Source organism: Triturus cristatus, chromosome 11 (genome assembly GCF_964204655.1).
Source record: "Triturus cristatus chromosome 11, aTriCri1.1, whole genome shotgun sequence".
Taxonomy (NCBI): Eukaryota; Metazoa; Chordata; class Amphibia; order Caudata; family Salamandridae; genus Triturus; species Triturus cristatus.
In genome coordinates, this window is record NC_140594.1 from 202,720,542 (window position 1) to 202,739,181 (window position 18,640).

The window sequence follows — 18,640 nt, forward strand, 5'->3', positions numbered from 1 at the left end:
AGCAGGGCGAGAAACTAAGTTTTTAAAAGATTGCGAAAGAGGGAGCGAACGAGGAAGTCGAGAAAAAGACAGTGAAAAGAGCGACTTGGAGGGAGGGTGCAAAAAAACGGCTACGTGATGAGATGATACAGATAGAAGGCAATGGAAAGAAGAGAATGTGTGCACGGCAATCATAAGGGGGTTGAAAGAGAAAGCTATGAAAGACAGTGCATTGGGACTAAGAACAAGCAGAGCAGAGTAAGGGAGAACGAATCATTTAAAATGAAGGCTAAAGAAAAAGGAGGCAAATGTGCCATAAAGGTGCACAGAGTCCAGAAGACCAGATAAACCAGCATTGGCCACGGAAGTCATCGCGATCACTGTGAAAGTGATTGCGATGAAGTGCTAAAGGCGTTCCTGAGTGCTGCTGGTTGGCCTAGCGCATGGTGGCTGCGCGCGTGCACGCTCATGTGAGCGCTAGGCCAGCCAGCAGCACTTTGAAAACTCACATACAAAATGTCTCTCCAAAACTTTATGTTCGGGGCATATGAGCTGCAGATTACACACTTTTGCATAGATCGCCATCTGGTGTTGGGCCCGGATGTTTGCAGTTTGTTTTTCCTCTTGGAAAGTCTTTGGAAGTCACGAGGTCGGTGACCCCTCCTTTGGATTGTATTGCACATGGGCTTCGGCTCCATCCTCAGATTGTTATTTTCCGCCATCGGGCTCTGATGTAATCTTCGCGCTCCGGTTCCGAACAGCTTCCAGTTCGACGATCGACGCGCAATCCTCACCCCAAATCGTGGTATTGTTTCGATCACGATCTCCTCAATCAACGCACCTTCTCATCGGCAAACCTTCGGTTCCAGTCGTCGACGGCGGCCTTCGGGCCTACCCAAGCTTCGGTCCCGGCTCATGGAAAGAACTCCATTTAAAAAGTGCCCTCGATGTGGGTCCCAATTCCCCCACACCGATCTACATGAGGTATGCAACCTCTGCCTCTCTCCTGAACTCGAGGCTCGAGACTGTCCGGCCTGTACGTCTTTCCGATCGAAAGACTATTCGGGACCGAAGAGCCAGAAGGAACATGGCACACTCCTCGACGTCCGTTCCAGTCGACATCTTCGGAGACTACATCGAAGATCCGGGGCAGCATCCAACCGAAGAGGACTTCGTCAGCTTCCGAGGCCGACTAGTCAGATGTGGAAGACATCACTCTGGCGCAGAGGGTCGTGAGTACCATACCCCCCCCCCCCCCACACACACCGGCGCCAACACCCAAAAAGGCTTCGGTCACGCCTTTGCCTCCGGGCCTAAGCAAGACCAGAGAGATTGCTTCACACACCCCACCTTCGGGCCCGGTGAAGAAGCCAAGTAAGCCTTCCGGCGGCTCGGGCTCAAGCCAGCCTACTAGCGGTGCCGAGAAACACTTCGGCACCGAAAAAGAAACCGGCCTCGACACCGAGCTCCGCACCGAAGCCCTCTGGGTCGAAACCCAGCTCTTCGGTACCGACGCCATCTTCGGTACCGACCAAACCACACAAGGCCCCCGACACTTCCAAGCCGAAGCCCATCCCTGCGCCGACCAAGAAATCGGAGGTTCCCAAGCCGGGTCCTAAGCAACAAACTGGCACCGAAAAACCTAAGAAGACATCGGCCCCGAAGCCTTCGGCGCCGAAGGACCAAATAACCTCACCAGAACTATTCACACCGGATCCGTTGCAAGAAACTCTCACCAAGGATCCAAAAACTGGACATTTGACACTCGCTACCAAAAAGACATTTGGAAAAGCCTGCTCTGCCTCCACCTCCAAAGAGGAAGGACTCTGCTACCTCTCCATTCAGAATACCTTCCCCCACCTAATCATTCTCCGACCCCGTCTCCAGACGCTGATGATCAGGGGGAGCCATATCGTGACATAGGGGATGCTCCTCAGGATCCCACCCCTACAGGATCCCCAGACCCATGGGACGATTATAATATTCCAGATATCCCCAACATCCCACAAGACGACCTTTACCCTTCTAGGCCATCTCCACCAGAAGATTCTTTAGGGTTTAACCATCTTCTACAAAGGGCGACACATTATCACGGGGTGGACTTGCACACCGACCCCGTGGAGGAAGATTTCCTCCTCGACACATTTGATACTGCACATAGGTCCACCTCCATACTGCCCATGCTCAAAGGAGTAGTAAAGCATGCGACAGAAGTTTTTAAGGACCCAGTTAGAGCCAGGGTCATTAACCTACGTATTGAAAAAAATACAAACCTGCTCCCTCAGATCCCTCATACATCAGAGGACCAGCGCCACTAGATTCTACTGCACGTAAGAGGGCAAATTCACAAGCGTCGGGTGATGCACCACCACCTGACAAAGAATCAAAACTACTAGATGCATCAGGCAAACGCACAGCATCCCAGGCGGCCAACATATGGCGTATAGCTAACGCTCAGGCACTACTGGCCAGATATGACATGGCTCATTATGACGAGTTAGAGAGCATAATGCACCATCTCCCTGAAAAATATAAGGCTAGGCCGAACGAATTCATTCAAAAGGGTAAAACAATCACAAATATCTCCATACGTTGTGCCCTAGATGCAGCAGACACCGCCTCCAGGGCCATCAACACCAGCGTCCTTCTCCGTTGCCTTGCTTGGCTAAGGGTATCTGGTTTTAAACCAGAAGTACAAGCCTCCATCCTTAACCATCCCTTTGACCAGGAACATCTATTTGGGCCAAAGGTGGATGAGGCCTTGGAAAAAATGAAAAAAGACACGGATACCGCAAAATCCATGGGGGCCCTATAGTCACACCCGCCCAGACGCTCCTTTCGCCGCTCCTCCTTTCGCAGTACATCCAGAGGCTACTCCTTATATAAAGCGTCCACATCATATAAATCCCCTACTCGGACCACCTTTACAAAAGGTTACCAAAGAGGCGGCTACAGGGGTAACAACAACAAGGGCAGAGGCAAAACAAACTACACCCGTTCTGCCACACCCCCTACCCAATGACTGCTCCCCCCAGACCATTCCACTCTGGTCTGGGGCAGACTCCAAAACTTCCTTCATGTCTGGGCGTCCATCACCTCAGACAAATGGGTGACCCAAATAATTTTGGTCAGGCTACTGCCTAGAACTAACATCTACCCCCCCCCCAAAACATTCCATCCAGGCTACGCCCAATGTCACAAGAACATTCAAAATTGCTAAGGAAGGAGGTAATCTCACTCCTACAAAAACAGGCAACAGAACACGTTCCTGTCAATCAACGAAATATAGGGGTCTACTCCCTATATTTTCTCATACCAAAAAGGGACGAGACTCTAAGACCTATTCTAGATCTCTGGCCCCTAGACACATACATACACCCAGACCATTTTCATATGGTTAAGCTTCAGCAGGTACTTCCGCTCCTCTCCCAAAACGACTTCCTCACCACTCTGGACTTGAAAGACGCATACTTCCACATTCCAGTGCACCATGGTCACAGAAAGTACCTCAGATTTGTAGTGGACGGCCAACACTACCAATTCAAAGTGCTCCAGTTCGGAGTCATGACAGCACCCAGGGTATTCACCAAGTGCCTGGCAGTGGTGGCGGCACACTTGAGAAGACAGCACATTCACGTCTTCCCATACCTAGACGATTGGCTGATAAAAGCCACTTCATACAATCCGTGTGTACAACACACCTCCACCACAATCCAACTACTTCACCAACTAGGCTTCACGGTGAATCACCAAAAGTCCCAGCTACAACCATCCCACATAAAACAATACCTCGGTGCCACCATAGACACCTCAAAAGCGATAGCCTACCCCAATCCGGCCAGGATTGCAAGCATTCAGGCTTTACGACAAAAATTCCTACCTCAACACGCCCTTCCAGCACGAGTGTTCATGCAACTAATAGGGATGATGGCCTCTTGCATTTTCATAGTGCCCCACGCAAGACTCCAGATCATCCCCTCCAAGAGTGCTTAGCGCACCAGTAGAACCAGGCCCAAGGTCAACTGACAGATCTGGTGTTGGTAGACGGTCGCACCCATCGCTCTCTGCAGTGGTGGAACACCATAAACCTTTCCAAAGGGCGACCGTTCCTGGACCCGGTTCCCCAGAAAATACTAACAACGGACGCATCGCTCTCCGGCTGGGGAGCTCACCCATTACATCTCACCGTGCAGGGCACATGGACGCCTCAACAAAAGTTACTCCAACCATCTGGAGTTACTAGCAATCTTTTTAGCCCTGAAATCTTTCCAAACACAGATTTCAGGCAAAGCAGTCCTCATTCGCATAGACAACATGACGGCCATGTATTGTGTGCAAAAACAAGGCGGCACACACTCTCCACAGCTCTCTCAACTAGCACAGAGCATATGGAGATGGGCAATTCCCCACAAAATCTTTCTCCTAGCTCAACATGTCCCAGGAGTCCAAAACACCATGGCAGATCTGCTCAGCAGACAGACACAACAAATCCACGAGTGGGAACTTCATCCACAAGTTCTTCATCCGTTCTTTCAAATGTGGGGGCATCCACAGATAGACCTCTTCGCCACCCACGAAAACACAAAATGCCCAAGCTTTGCCGCCAGATACCCACACCTATTGTCCAAAGGAAATGCGATATGGATGAACTGGTCAGGCAAATTTCCGTACGCTTTTCCGCCTCTCCCACTCATTCCATTAGTGGTGCGCAAACTACAACAACACTCCCTCACTCTAATCATAGTGGCTCCAACGTGGGCCAGACAACCGTGGTACACCACCCTGCTGGAACTCTCTGTAGTACCACACCAAAAACTACACCTCTCACCATGCCTCCTAACCTTGCGATCTGGCTCCTGAAATCTTAGAATTTGGGTACCTAAATCTTCCCCCTGACTGTATGAACGTCCTCAGAGAAGCTAGACTACCTACCACTAGAGCGTGCTATGCTGCCAAGTGGAAACGTTTTGTTGTTTATTGCCATAACAACATCAATCCCCTGGACGTGTCCATTCAACACATCATAGGCGACTTACTCCACCTACAAAGGTGTAATCTAGCCTATACGTCCATTCGACTACACCTCACAGCAATTGCGGCTTACTTACAAAACAGACAGCATCTATCACTCTTTAGAATACCTGCCATAAAAGCCTTCATGGAAGGGCTAAAAAGAATAATTCCCCCCAGAGTGCCACCCTCACCTGTGTGGAACTTAAATATCGTTCTCACAAGGCTAATGGGGCCTCCCTTCGAACCTTTGCACAAATGCGAACTACAATTCCTAACGTGGAAAACAGCTGTCCTTGAAACCATCACTTCCTTAGAAGGGTCAGTGAGATGCAAGCACTCACCATACAAGAACCTTTTCTTCATATGCACCATAACAAGGTGGTTCTCCGTACCAACCCAAAATTCCTGCTTAAAGTCATTTCCCCTTTTCACCTAAACCAATCTGTAGAACTACCAGTATTTTTCTCGCGACCACAGACCGTTGCAGAAAGGGTTCTGCACACGCTAGATGTCAAACGAGCCTTACTCTACTACATCAAGAGAACACAACCTTTCCGCAAGACCAAACAACTGTTTGTCTCGTTCTCTCCACCACAAGGGCAACCCCATCTCAAAATCGGGGCTAGCTAGGTGGATTGTAAAATGCATTCAGATTTGCTACCACAAAACTAACACTATCCGTTCCCCCCCCCCCCCTAAAGCCCATTCTACACGAAAGATAGGGGCTTCCATGGCATTTTTAGGGAACATCCCATTAGATGATATCTGCAAAGCAGCTACATGGTCAACACCGCACACTTTCACCAAACACTATTGTGTAGATGTGCAAACCAAGCAACAAGCTAGTGTGGGCCAGGCTGTACTCGAAACATTATTTCAAACCACTGCAATGGATACAGGTGGTCGCCGCTAAGGTTGGGAACTGCTATATAGTCTATGCAAAAGTGTGTAATCTGCAGCTCATATGCCTCGAACGGAATATGCTACTTACCAGTATGCATCGGTTCTTGGCATGTAGAGCTGCAGATCTACACACGCCCACCCGGCTACCTGTATCTGTTCCAGCTTATCTTATTTAGATATACACACACATGGGTTTCTTCACGGTTATTACTACGCTCCATCTTTCCCTGCTGGCGATAAACAATCTGAGGATGGAGCCGAAGTTCATGCGCAATACGATCCAAAGGAGGAGTCACCGACCTCGTGACTTCCAAAGACTTTCCAAGAGGAAAAACAAACTGCAAATATCCGGGCCCAACACCAGATGGCGATCTATGCAAAAGTGTGAAGATCTGCAGCTCTCCATGCCAAGAACAGATGCATACTGGTAAGTAGCATACTCCTTTTTCATATTTTGCCCCTGTTTTTTCCTCCCCGTCCCGAGGCTGCACTATGGAATAGAAAAATATCAGAAAAAGAAATTTCCTGCGAAAGTGTTTTGCTCTTTTGGATCCATTTCACAGGGGAACGATTGAAGGAAAGGAGAAAAAAGATGGTAAGAGCCGTTTCTTGAAATCACTGTTTTCATTCAGCAAGTGGAGAGGAGTGAGACAGACAAAAAGAGAGGGAATAAGAGAAAGAAAGAGAGGGGGGGGAAGCTTCCAGCGGCACAGCAGGAGAAGTGGACTCTGTCCTTGTCTTCTCTGGGCAAGAAGGAAGAAATGGAGTCCCTTTCCTTCTCTGCCCACCCCGCCTGTCCCCGAACGGCCGAGCCTTATCTATTGGACTTGGCTATTTCTGCCATCCTGGGACTCCTTTTAAAAATAAAGTAGGGGAGCGGATTCTATAAAATTGAAAATGTAGGGACACGCCATGCCGATCCCGCCCACTTCTACCACTGATCCAGGACATAGAAATGTATGGTATCTGGGTATTTAACTAGTGTCATTCACTGTTGCAACGCCTCACTTTCAAATGACCCACATTTTAAGAGTTCAGAGTCTTGTTTATCGGAGGACCCCTTTCTCCAGGTGACAGAGTTTCCCAAGGTCAGACTTGGACAGAAAATATGGCCTGGCACCACAATAAAAGAAGGCCCCATTAGTGACTCGGATCGCTAATATGTGGCCCACATTTGCAACACAGAACACTTTTTAACTTATACAGACACGCTTTGCAGGAGAGTGCATGCATTTGATCTTGCTGCAGGCAATGTTTGTGGTAATGATGATTAAACTGTGTATTAGTCACCCACAACCCTCCCTCCCGCTTTACAACTTGCACTCTGTCCGTTCATTCGTTGGCCTAAAAGATGCTACCCTGCACGGGCTACTGGAAAGTGGTGCAGGGACGGAAGGGGTGCTGCACTTCAGAAGCACTCGCGAAAATGGGAGCACGCGGGTTCACTGATGAGGCGCTGTTGACTGCAACCTCAACACTTCGGACACATGCAGAGTTTCTCACAGAATCCGGACAAAACAGTACAATGCTCTCTGCCTGAGTCTCCGTAATAATCCTGTAATTGGAACCGGTGTGTCTAATCCCACAAAGTGTACTGCTAAAAAGAGTTTTATTTCCTGCTTGCTCAGCTGTCGTAAAAATGCACTGGTAGCAGTCTTACAGGGAGTCATAAACCTGTCTAGGGTTCCTCCTAGATCTTGTCTTGGATGAAGGAAAGCGCACCCTGACAAGTATCATGGAATGGAGACTATGTGGCGCAGCAGACAGAGCTGCTGACTTCAGAGATGGGGATCCTGGTTCGAGTCTCTGCGTCGCAGCTTTCCTTGATTCTGTGAAAATCATTTATTCTTTCCGGGTGATGAGTTGAACTTTATTAATCTCCTGCAACACAAAAAAAGCAGACCTAGGCAAAACGTTAAGAAAAAATAGTTCCACCAAAGCGGATGTTAACAGTATTTTGGCTCCGGGAAACTGATAAGAGAAGCAAACGAGGAACCAGCATTGGTAAATGCAGGGGGGAACATGCTACAGCCAATAGAAATGGAGGTAAAGTAAGTAACAAGCACAGGAACCATTGAAAAGCCAGGATAGCAAGGGGGTGGTATGTAAACCCCTTTTAAGATTCATAGATTTCACAAGCAGAGCGCAATCGCTGTGCTAGTGAAACCTAAAAAGGAGGAGCAGTACAACTAGAGAGGGGGCAAGAGCAATTTGGGTGTGGGTCTCACAGAAGCACACGCAGCACTGGGAGGGAAATCGATTAACATGGACAGGGATATGGGAGACACCGTGAAAATACAGGCTTTAATATGAAGTGCTTGAACACAAAACAAAAGAAGTAGCGCCAAAATCGGGAGACGTGAGAACGCAAGTAATTAGTCCATGCTCTAGGAGAGGGCCAAACACAAGAAGACATGACGTACTATGCCGTTACAAAAGGGAATGAAGAAAATGAGAGCAATGCTGGAGCTAACCAATTGTAAGCTATGGTGAACTGTAAGCCCACTCAAGTTAAACAATGTCATGAAGAGACTGCGCATGCACTGTCTCTACAACACCTAAAAATTATGAAAACGTCATGATGTCCACATGAATTATCAGGCTCAAGAAAAATGTGGCAATGTTTCCTCCTGCATTCATGAAAACAATTGACGAACTTTTGTGTACTGGCAAGATTCTGAAAAAGATCAAATAAAACAATCATTTGCAAATCCAATTGATCTGGTTTGCATTTGGAGCCCTGAGCAAAATATTCAAAGAAGCTGATTACAGTTTAAAAACAGTATTTCTTTTTGTAGGTGAAGACCACTTTCCAAAAGAAACAAAGAACTATACCAGGTTTAGATTTTGCATTTTGGAGGAGATGTGACCTAACTACCAGAGCCGCCGATTTTTGGAAATGGGGAACCAAGTTCTAGTCCTGGCTCAGCTTAACACCCTATTATTCTGGCCACTCACTTAATCCCCCATGGTCTAAAGAAAAAAGATGAATTTGAACTTGTGTAATGTAATCTGGTGCTCATGTAAAGCGCTCTAATGCCCTTGGGCCAAGTTTGCGCTATACATATATTTTTATTTAATGCAAAACTGTGCAATGTGTTCAGTTGAAATTCTGCCCATGGCCTGAATCAGGCTTAAAGGACATGTCTCGGAACCAATAGAAATCTCGGACAAGACAGGGCTGCCCCCTGTACCCGCTCTTGTTTGCCGTAGCACTGGTATCACTGGCAGCCTGATTGCCCTAGCACCATGCTGATGGAGGCATTGTCTTCACGTCACGCGGCCTGGTTGTATCAATGTATACTGACGATATCACCCTTTATATACGGGAGCCGCGGACAAATTTGTATCCGATGACGTGAGGTGGTGCATTTTCGGGGGTAGTCGGGAATCCAGATAAATTGATCAATATCTGTCTTATTCCCACTCACGGAAGCCACGACATCTTGCATGACTGAGTATCCACTGAGATGGACAACGGACCCAACCAGATATCTGAGCATATGGCTGAGTAGGGACCTGGAAGAGCTATGGCGGGTAAATTATGGATGTGCAGTAGACTAGCTAGTGACGTATATCCAGATGTGGATCAGATTACCACTATCTCTAGCAGGCCATGTACACATGCAAAAATGATACTACCCAAGTTCTAATATCTTTGTCAATATCCCACCTCCACTTACGGTGCAGTTTTTTAAAATGGCTGAGGTAAAAAATGATTGCATTTAGCGGGCAACCAAGGGGCTCTTATGAACTCCTAACACTACCACTCGCTCGCGGTGGGGTTGGGGTTGGGAGTACCAGATATGCACGTGTAATCCCTGTGGTCCCAGGCACAATATATACACTATTGGCTCCTTCCTACCCCATTTCAGCCACACCTAGCGGTGGAGCAGGATCAAACCTCCCCATGACTGCTTGCAACAGCACTGTTCCTGTCCTACAAGAAATCCAGAGCTGAAACTAATATAGTGGAATGAGTACGGTAGGCGCGGGGCCTCTCAACGCTATATTCGCCTTCTGTCCCATATTACCCCCCCCCCACCCCACCCCACCCCCCTAAAGGACAAGGGGGCAGTTGGGTGCGCAGGATCACTTGGCATTAAAGTATTCGTGGACTTAAACCTGGATAACCTCTTCATCCCTTCGATTGTCGATGCCGAAACACGCACTCACATGCCACTAGACATTACTATTGCATTATCAAAGTAGAGCTGCTTGTACACTGCATGACAGCTTTTCTGATCCTCATACCTCCCCCACCCATCTCAACAGCCCTGGAGTATGTTCACACATCCACATCACCGCGTAAACTCATTACTCTGTTCTACACTCTCACATTGGCCACTTCCCCTGTGAACACTTCGAAAGCCCCGGCTGCCTTGTAGGTGGAGCTACATTCCGACATGTCTGATGTGCCATGGTCTTACTGTTGTAGACAATCATAAATGCTGACCCCTAACTATAGACTAAAGCTAATACACTTTAAATACATAAATCGACTATACCGCACACCATTGCAGCTCCGCAGAATGGGACTGATCAGCGAACTACACTGCCTGTGCTGCCAAGGGCCTAAAGCCACATATCTGCACCTTTCATGGCCCTGCCTCAAGGTGGCGAGTTTCTGGTCTGCGGTCTGCTGCCCTGTGAGGGCCATTATTTAAGCTCCATTCCCACCTGATCCATGGTATGCCTCCTTAGTTATGTGAAGGCCGTCCTCGGTGTCCGACGCCTCATTGCGATGCTACTTTTGCTGGCGAAACATAGTGGCGATACATTGGGGTAGAAGACTGAACCCTACTAGTGAGACCTTGCTGGCCAACGTCTCCTACTGTCAGGAATAATTGGCAACATATTGGGACCTCATGCCGCTAAGATCTCGGCCCAAGGACATCTGGGCGCTCTTTGTCAACCACCTGCGACAAAGTGGCATTGACATGACAACCACACCAGCGTCCATCCCATCTAGCGAATAATTGACCTAACTGGACCAACCCCCCTTGACCAGACTGTCTCAACCACTACTTGTAATATGTGCTGTATGTTTGGGTGCGAAGTTCTATTGCTGTTGTATAGTTAATACCCTGCTGCTATACGTGACTCACGTGTGATGCATAGATTGTCCAGTGATGCCTGTTCTAATATGGATTGGCTTACTGCACTGCTGTATCATGACTGACACCGTTGTCTTTTCTTGACCTGTGTTTTTTTGGGGGTGGGGGAATCAATAAATAAGTGTAAATCTGTTTTTTTTTTTTTTTTTTGACTAGCTGTGCACTTCTTCGATTTTCTGTATCGGTGTTTTTATTAATAACCGTCCTCGGGCAGCTAGTTCCGAATGCTGGGGAAAAACATTATTGCATTAAGACTATTGAGTCATCCACTGGGAAATGTTAAATTTTTTTCCACAAGCAAACCCTCTTCATAGAGGTTGTTGAAATATGTAAACGTGGAGTAAGCCTCATTTTCCTCCTACGCCAGACAGTTAACACTACCTCTTTTAGGGTAGTTTATTAATGTGTTAATCTGGAGGTTTGCGCTCGAACAATCTATGTGTACAGCATTACCCAGCTGTAAAGTGATGAAGCTACATGATAGCAAAATTATTTTTATAGACTCAGTGTGCATCAAAGTTCAAAATACCAGTAATACCAGTCAGTCAAACAGCTTGAGTTAAATCAGAATTTCTTTCATTTGATAATTGAAAGTGGTTGATATTTACGTCCGTCATAGCACACACATTTCATAAAATTTGAAATTGGTTCCTCAGGGAAAATATCGTTCGATTTGACTCTCTAAACAGTCATTATATACTTCAATTAGATCTTTCATATTATATTTACTTTGTTATTATAAAATAAATTTTAACTTTATTCATCTCAGTCATGTTTATAATCTGGCTGTATTCAAAGATGGAACATCTGGTTTGGTAAAGCCAGTTTACTGTAAGCAAGGGGATTACCATGTTGCGATTTCAGATATTGCAAAACATTTTTTGTCAGGGCAGACATACTACTGACAAGGACAGATGTATTGCCTCTCTTGAATTAGCAGACTTATTGACATTTACTACCGCCTGATGCATGTTAAAAGAAATGTGCGTCCCATGAACGTGACTACATTTTTTAAACAGAGTGGCGTAGTCCGATGCTCCACAATATTAAAAGTGAGCACTACAGGCCAGTGATTAGACCGTTCTCGTATGTCTTATTCAAAATGATTACACTACAATTAATACTGGGGGGTTGGGGGGGGGGGGGGGGTGTACATCGACATCCACATTTCTACATAAATTAAAATGGAGATCAGGTTGTGTGCAAATCTAACCTATTTTTTTCCTTTTGCTGTGCTTCTGCACATTTAGATTGAAGTGAGCAACGATGGGAAAATTGTTAATGCCAAGTTTAAAACTTTTGGGTGTGGATCTGCGATTGCTTCAAGCTCGTTGGCTACAGAGTGGGTGAAAGGAAAAACGGTACGCTTGGTTTTACCTCTTTTCAAAGAAAACATTTGTCTATGAACCTTAAACTTTGCAGGTCTATGAACCTTTGGAAACTAAGGCTGATTACAATATTTATTGTCTTCAAACATATGATATGTATATAGATGGTAGTGTTTTTTAAAGCTTGTAAACCAGATGCTGGGGTGTAGACAAGCAGCAAACCTGAGTTTTCAGCAGCCGGTGGGATGGAGGTTGAAATTCATTGTTGTATAAAATTACTCCATACTTAACTGGTATATTGTTTTGTGCATTTCGTGAAGGTGGGGGGTCTTGTAAAAAAAAAAAATGCATTTTTTTTTTTGTCATGACTCTGGTCTACTCTACCAAGGAGTAGATTAACACAAAGGTGTAATACATGTTTTCCAAGCCACCATGATGGTTTCAAGCTTGCATTGCAGTTTCTGCAAAAGACAAACACTGGGCCTTCCACTTGATGGTATCGGGCCATGACACCTCTTGATATCAAAGTAAAGTTGCTAACTCGTGTGCTGCTCTCTCATATTTGTGTGCTTATGTACTTTTCCCCCTACGCTGTTTTTACCCGTCTTCTCTCCCTTGTTTTACTACACTCTCCGCTCGCCATGCTGCATCGCCCCCTTATTATTCAGCCCTTTCATCATTCGACAAATTAACCCCTTCGCTGCCAGGCCTTTTCCCCTGCTGTGCCACGCCCTTTTTTGGCTATTTGGGGTAATGCGCGCTGAGGCCCCTGTAACTTTTTGACCACATAAGGTATCCACGCCAAATTTGCATCCTTTTCTTCCAACATCATGGAGATTCTAAAGGTACTCCGGGTTTGTGGATTCTCCTAGAGGGGTCACAGAAATGAGCCAAAATACAGCAACATTTTGTGTTTTTTCGGAAAAATTGAAAAAACGGGCTGCAAATGAAAGCATCTGGGTTTTTCTCTGCAAATGTTATCAAAAAAGGGTTTGTGGGGTTGAAATCACCATTTTCCCAGCTTTTCGGGGATACCAGACTTTTGTCAGAAACCCAACATTTTTTACACAGTTTTGGCATTTTTCTGGGACATAGCCTAATTTTGCTATTTTTTTTGTGCTTTTGACCTCCTTCCAGTTAATGGCAGAAATGGGTACAAAAGCAATAATGGATCCTGGAAAGCTATACATTTTTGAGAAGACAAAATTCTGAATTCAGCAAGGGGTCATTTCTGTAGATCCATCAAGGTTTTTTTATAGAATAACAGTTAAATATAGGATAAATTGAAAATTAGTTGAAAAAAAAGCCTTTCGTGTCAACGTTTTCACCTGTAACTTCTTCTAATTATGACAGCTCTTTGAAAGCAATATACCATTACATCCGCTGGACATTACTGGTTGTGGGGATATATAGGACTTGTAGGTTCACCAAGAACCCGACTAACCCAGAGCAGAAAACTGAGCAGCAACTTGCAATGGTTTTTTATTATGTACCGGGTATATAGTAATTATTCTGTAAAAATGTGTACATGGAAAAATCGGTATGAAAGACACCTATGTATTTCTGAAATGGGAACAAAATGTAGAGTTTAGAAACAGTAGATATTTGCACATTTCTGAAATTGGGAATACTTCTACTAGCATGAGAATTATCAGTCATTTTTTAGAATGACTTCTTTTTTACACTCTCATTTTGAAGGCAGAAATGCATCGAAAGTCAATAGGTAATAACAACCGTTCCTTTACAAATCTGAATTACCCTAAGTCTCCCGATAAAAATGGTACCTCACTTGTGTGGGTAGGCATAGTGCCCGCGACAGGAAACGACGGCGCAAAACGCAACGTGGGCACAACTCCATATCGCTGTGAAAATTAACCCTTTTGTGGCAAAGTGCCTAGCTCTAGTTTTTGAACCCTAGCTCTGCGGGCACCTTGGGAAACCTAGCAAACCTATACATTTTTGAAAACTAGACACCCAGGGGAATCCAGGATGGGGTGACTTGACTGCCTCCCACCAGGGTCTGTTACCCAGAATCCCTTGCAAACCTAAATAATTGTAAAAAAAACCACATTTTCCCCACACTTCTGTGGTGGAAAGTTCCGGAATCTGCGTGGATCCACAAATTTCCTACCACCCAGCGTTCCCCCGGGTCTCCCGATAAAAACGGTGCCTCACTCGTGTGGGAGGCCTAAGTACCCGCGACAGGCAAGGCCCCAAAACCTATTGAGGCGACATGAAAATTGCCTACCTCAAAACGACCTGGTTTTGCAAGGGGGGTCACCTGGGTTTTTGGCCCGGTGCTCGGCGGCCACCTAGGGGAACCTACCAAACCCACACATTTCTGAAAACTAGACACCCGGGGGATTCCAGGGAGGTATGGCTTGCGTGGATCCCCCAACCTCTCCTTACCCAGAATGCCCTGCAAACCTCAAATTTAGATGAAAAAAATCACCTTTTTCACACATTTTTGTGTGGGAAAGTTGTGGCATCACCGGGCTGACACAAATTTCCTACCACCCAGCGTTCCCCCGGGTCTCCCGATAAAAAACGGTGCCTCACTCGTGTGGGAGGCCCAAGTACCCGCGACAGGCAAGGGCCCAAAACGTCTTTTTTTTTTTTTTTTTTTTTTTTTTAACAATTCCCTGGTGTCTAGTGGGCTTTTTGCCCCCCCCCCCCCTGGGGGGGGGCAGATTGGGGGCCGGGGCAGAAAGGCTGTAATGGTGGTGGGTGGGGGCATTGGCGTGCCCGTTGCAGGCAGCCCCCACCCTAAAAATAAAACTAAAAACTAATCCCTGGTGTTTAGTTGGCTTTCTGCCCCCCCCCCCCCCCCCCCCCCCCCGGAGGGGCAGATTAGGGGCCAATGCCCCATCTGCCCCCCAGGGGGGGGGCAGAAAGACTGTAGTAATTGAGGGGGGGTGGGGGCATGGAATATATTTTTTTTTTTTTATACAAAACTTCCCTGGTGTCTAGTGGGCTTTTTACCCCCCGGGGGGGTAGATTGGGGGCTAATGCCCCCATCTGCCCCCCAAGGGGGGCAAAAAGACTAAATTTCCCAAAAATAAACAGGGGGGAGCAAAGGCCCTTGCCCAAGGGGCTGCTCCCCCCTCCCTGGTGTCTAGTGGGTGGATCCCTGCTAGCAGGCGAGTATGTTCGTTTTCGTTACTCTGCTGATTTTTGGTGAATATTTTAAGTTTTGAAAACTCCACACTTACAAGAAATTTCAGAAGAAACCAGTCAATGTTACCCTATGGAGAAAATTGAGTTATCGGTTTAAAGGTAAGTACTCGACTGGCAGAGTTAAGGTTCTGGGCACAGACTCATGGATCTCCCAGTGTTGGGTAGGTACAGTTGTTTCACCCTCAGCGGCACAGGGGCAGCCGGGTGCAAAGAGAGTTAGGCCCAATGTTATCCTATGAGAGGTAGGGGGGGTGGCCTTGGTTGGTGGCTGCTGACTAGCAGACCACGCTGCTGTGGGAGCTGGGCTCCTGGTCACTTGCTCAGGGCAAATGGGGAAGTAGATGGGTGTAGAGGTTTCACTGCCAGGGCCACTCGGGCGGCTGGGTGCAGGGTGCGTTTGAGCCTTCGGGTGCTCAATTGATTTCAATGGGAAAGCTCCGGTTTAGAAAGACTGCAAGCTCTGGGACGAAGATTCTTCACCACCACTTCGAGAGGTAAGTTGGGTAGTTGGAGGATAGGTAGGTACCCTGGGATTGGGCACAGGGAGTCGCGGTGCGCCGGGTGCAGGGGTGCCTTTTGGTGTCGGGAAATCTTACCCTCTGTTGATCGCGGTTGGGGGGTAGGGGGGGGGCACCTGGTTCTGAGGCTGCAGGTGTCTTCAGGAGCGTCGAGGGAAGTCCTTGGGTGCCGGACTCGGGGTCAGTCGCCATGGGGTCGTCCTTGTGGTCTTTGTTCACTCCGGCACAGGCCAGGCTTGGCGGGTGCAGAGTGTGCAGGGTTCGCGGTTCCGGTCTGATGCCAGGGATTAGAAGTAGATTTTGAGTAGAGCCTCTACTCATGGGAGTCCCAGGGGTTTAGAGCCAAAAGGTAGCTAGGTCCTCCGGGGTTTGTGAGGTTGCTGGCCACAAGAGATGCCGGGTTGGAGCAGGTTCGAGGGTCGACAAGCCGGCAGGGCTGGGGCCAAAGCAGTTGGTGTCTTCCTCTTCTTAGCAGCTGCAGGGCAGGTCTTCTTTCTTCTTGCTCTTCTTTGTATTTCGGAATCTGGAGAAGGAAGGTTCAGGGTGCCCCTAAATACTAGATTCAGGGGTGTTACAGGTAGGTGAAGGACAGGGACCCATTGGTCCCTGCTCTGGGGTGGGAACACCCCCTATCCTGCCTCTCTCCTGTGAGAGTGGGGCAGTAACCTAGTCCTGATTGGGCAGGGCTCCCCATCTTCAAGATGGCGAGAGCCCTGAGATGTGCTTAAACTCTCCTCCCCCACCTGAGGGGTGGGGTTGGCAGGCTGGCACATCCCCTGTCCTTATTTGGGGTTTCCGGCCAAGCTTCCCGCCAGAGTGGGGGGTTGCAGTGGCCTGGGGAAGCTCACAGAGGCAGCATGCCTTTGCAGCTTCCCCCTGCCCATCCTGTGGGAGGAGATTTAGCACCTCGCCCAGGATGTGCATTGTTGCAGGCCCAGAAGAGCAGGGGATCCTTCCCTGGTCACAAGGCCCTGGGTACCTAGGGTACCATTTACCAGGGGCTGACCTGTGGCCAGGGTTTGCCAATTTGGCTTTTAGGTTTTTAGAGAAGGAACATAGGCCCTGGGCACCTGATTGGCAGGAGTCCAGGGCACACTCAGTCAAAGTACATTCAGCAAAAAGTGGGGGCATACCATGCAAGAAAGATGGCACTTTCTCACAATTGCACGTTATACATTTGTGGCAAAATTTAATTAGATGGTATCTGAAGTCACTTTTAAAATGTTTTTTTTTTTTTTTTACTGTTTGCACGTGCCTGGTGTAAAAAGTACAGACCGGAGACTAGTTGAGTAGAAAGTTTCTTGGTGAGACCTTATCTGGGTGAACCGGTCTTTCACTTTTTTTTCTTAATAGTATGAGATGCACATTCACGTAAAATGTATGTGAAATTACTATGTATAATTTAAATAAATGTCACAAATTTTACATCTTGTGAAATGAGATTCACAATCTTCGCCCAGGTTTACTTAAAGGGTCCATCAACCTCTGCGTTACATATAGGCTGCAGCTTGATGTGTTGGGGAAGAAAGTGTAGGTTGTATCTGCACTGAAGTGACAAATTACAAATTCTGCCACACACTTAAAATGGTGGTAATCAGAAGTAGAAAGAAGCTGAGCTTTGAGTAAACCTTTCAGATAATTGGATCCAGCACCTTGATGGATACTACTGACCCCCCTGCCCCCCCCCCTCTTTTATAACCAGATTCACTAAAAAAAGAAAATTACTACAGCAAGGCACAGTGCCATCCTCGTTCAAAACATATGACTACACTGTTCCTACTTCAAATTTACTTCTTGTGCCCCATGGAACCAAGCAGCTATCTGAAGGTCTTTGAATTCATAATTGTGGGTAAACTCACTGTGAAATAGGTTGCATCACCTCTTTAAAAATACGTTGGCTAGTACAATTTGTTGATTGCTTTACTGGACTTTACAAACCACATCCAGCAAATTATAGACCAAGGACGTTTAGCCATTTTTGCCTGTAGCCTTTGACACATTCGACCACCTTGTTTTGCTGTCTAGGCTTATGGAGCAGGAGTAAGAAGCCAGTGAAATAAAATGGTTTAAATTCTTACCATTTGATGCAGTCATTAAAATAGACCCCTTTTTGCTGCCCTCAAGTACTTTAGGTGTCCACCCTCTTGATTTATCTCCACAGTAGCTACACACATGCCCTATACAATGTCACAAACTATACAAATAACGCCCAGATCCCTGTTGCTCAAGATAGGTCAGATGAACCCTTTTAATGCTGCCTCAAAGACCTCTTGGTTTCAGGAAGATCTACTGCAAGATAAGTAAGAAACCTGAAATTCCTATTCCATGCCCCTAACCTAACTTATAACTTCTTGAATGGATCAAGTAATCACACCTGTCAATTAAAAGGTTAAAGCAAAAGATACACAAATGATGGACGGAATGTAGAACAAATCAAATATTCACGAGATCTGGGTTAAATCCATGGTTCTTTTGGTCACCATGCCACCTCAGTTTACACCCAGCCATATGCAAATCAGTCTTGACCCTGCTCCTCGTGGGAATAGTCTAGCCTGAAACGCCAAGCCAATTCCTCCCTGGACCAGAAACCAGCATCCTGGGACCG

At 46.9% G+C, this 18,640-nt stretch overlaps 1 protein-coding gene across 1 annotated transcript in view; it reads left to right on the plus strand.

Moving 5' to 3' along the window:
- ISCU (iron-sulfur cluster assembly enzyme) overlaps positions 1-18,640 on the plus strand; it is a 106,350-nt gene that overhangs the window by 40,454 nt on the left and 47,256 nt on the right. Inside the window, exon 3 of the mRNA XM_085636100.1 lies at positions 12,263-12,373. Within this exon, the coding sequence (XP_085492226.1) occupies positions 12,263-12,373 (111 nt within the window). The remainder of the gene's footprint in view (positions 1-12,262; positions 12,374-18,640) is intronic.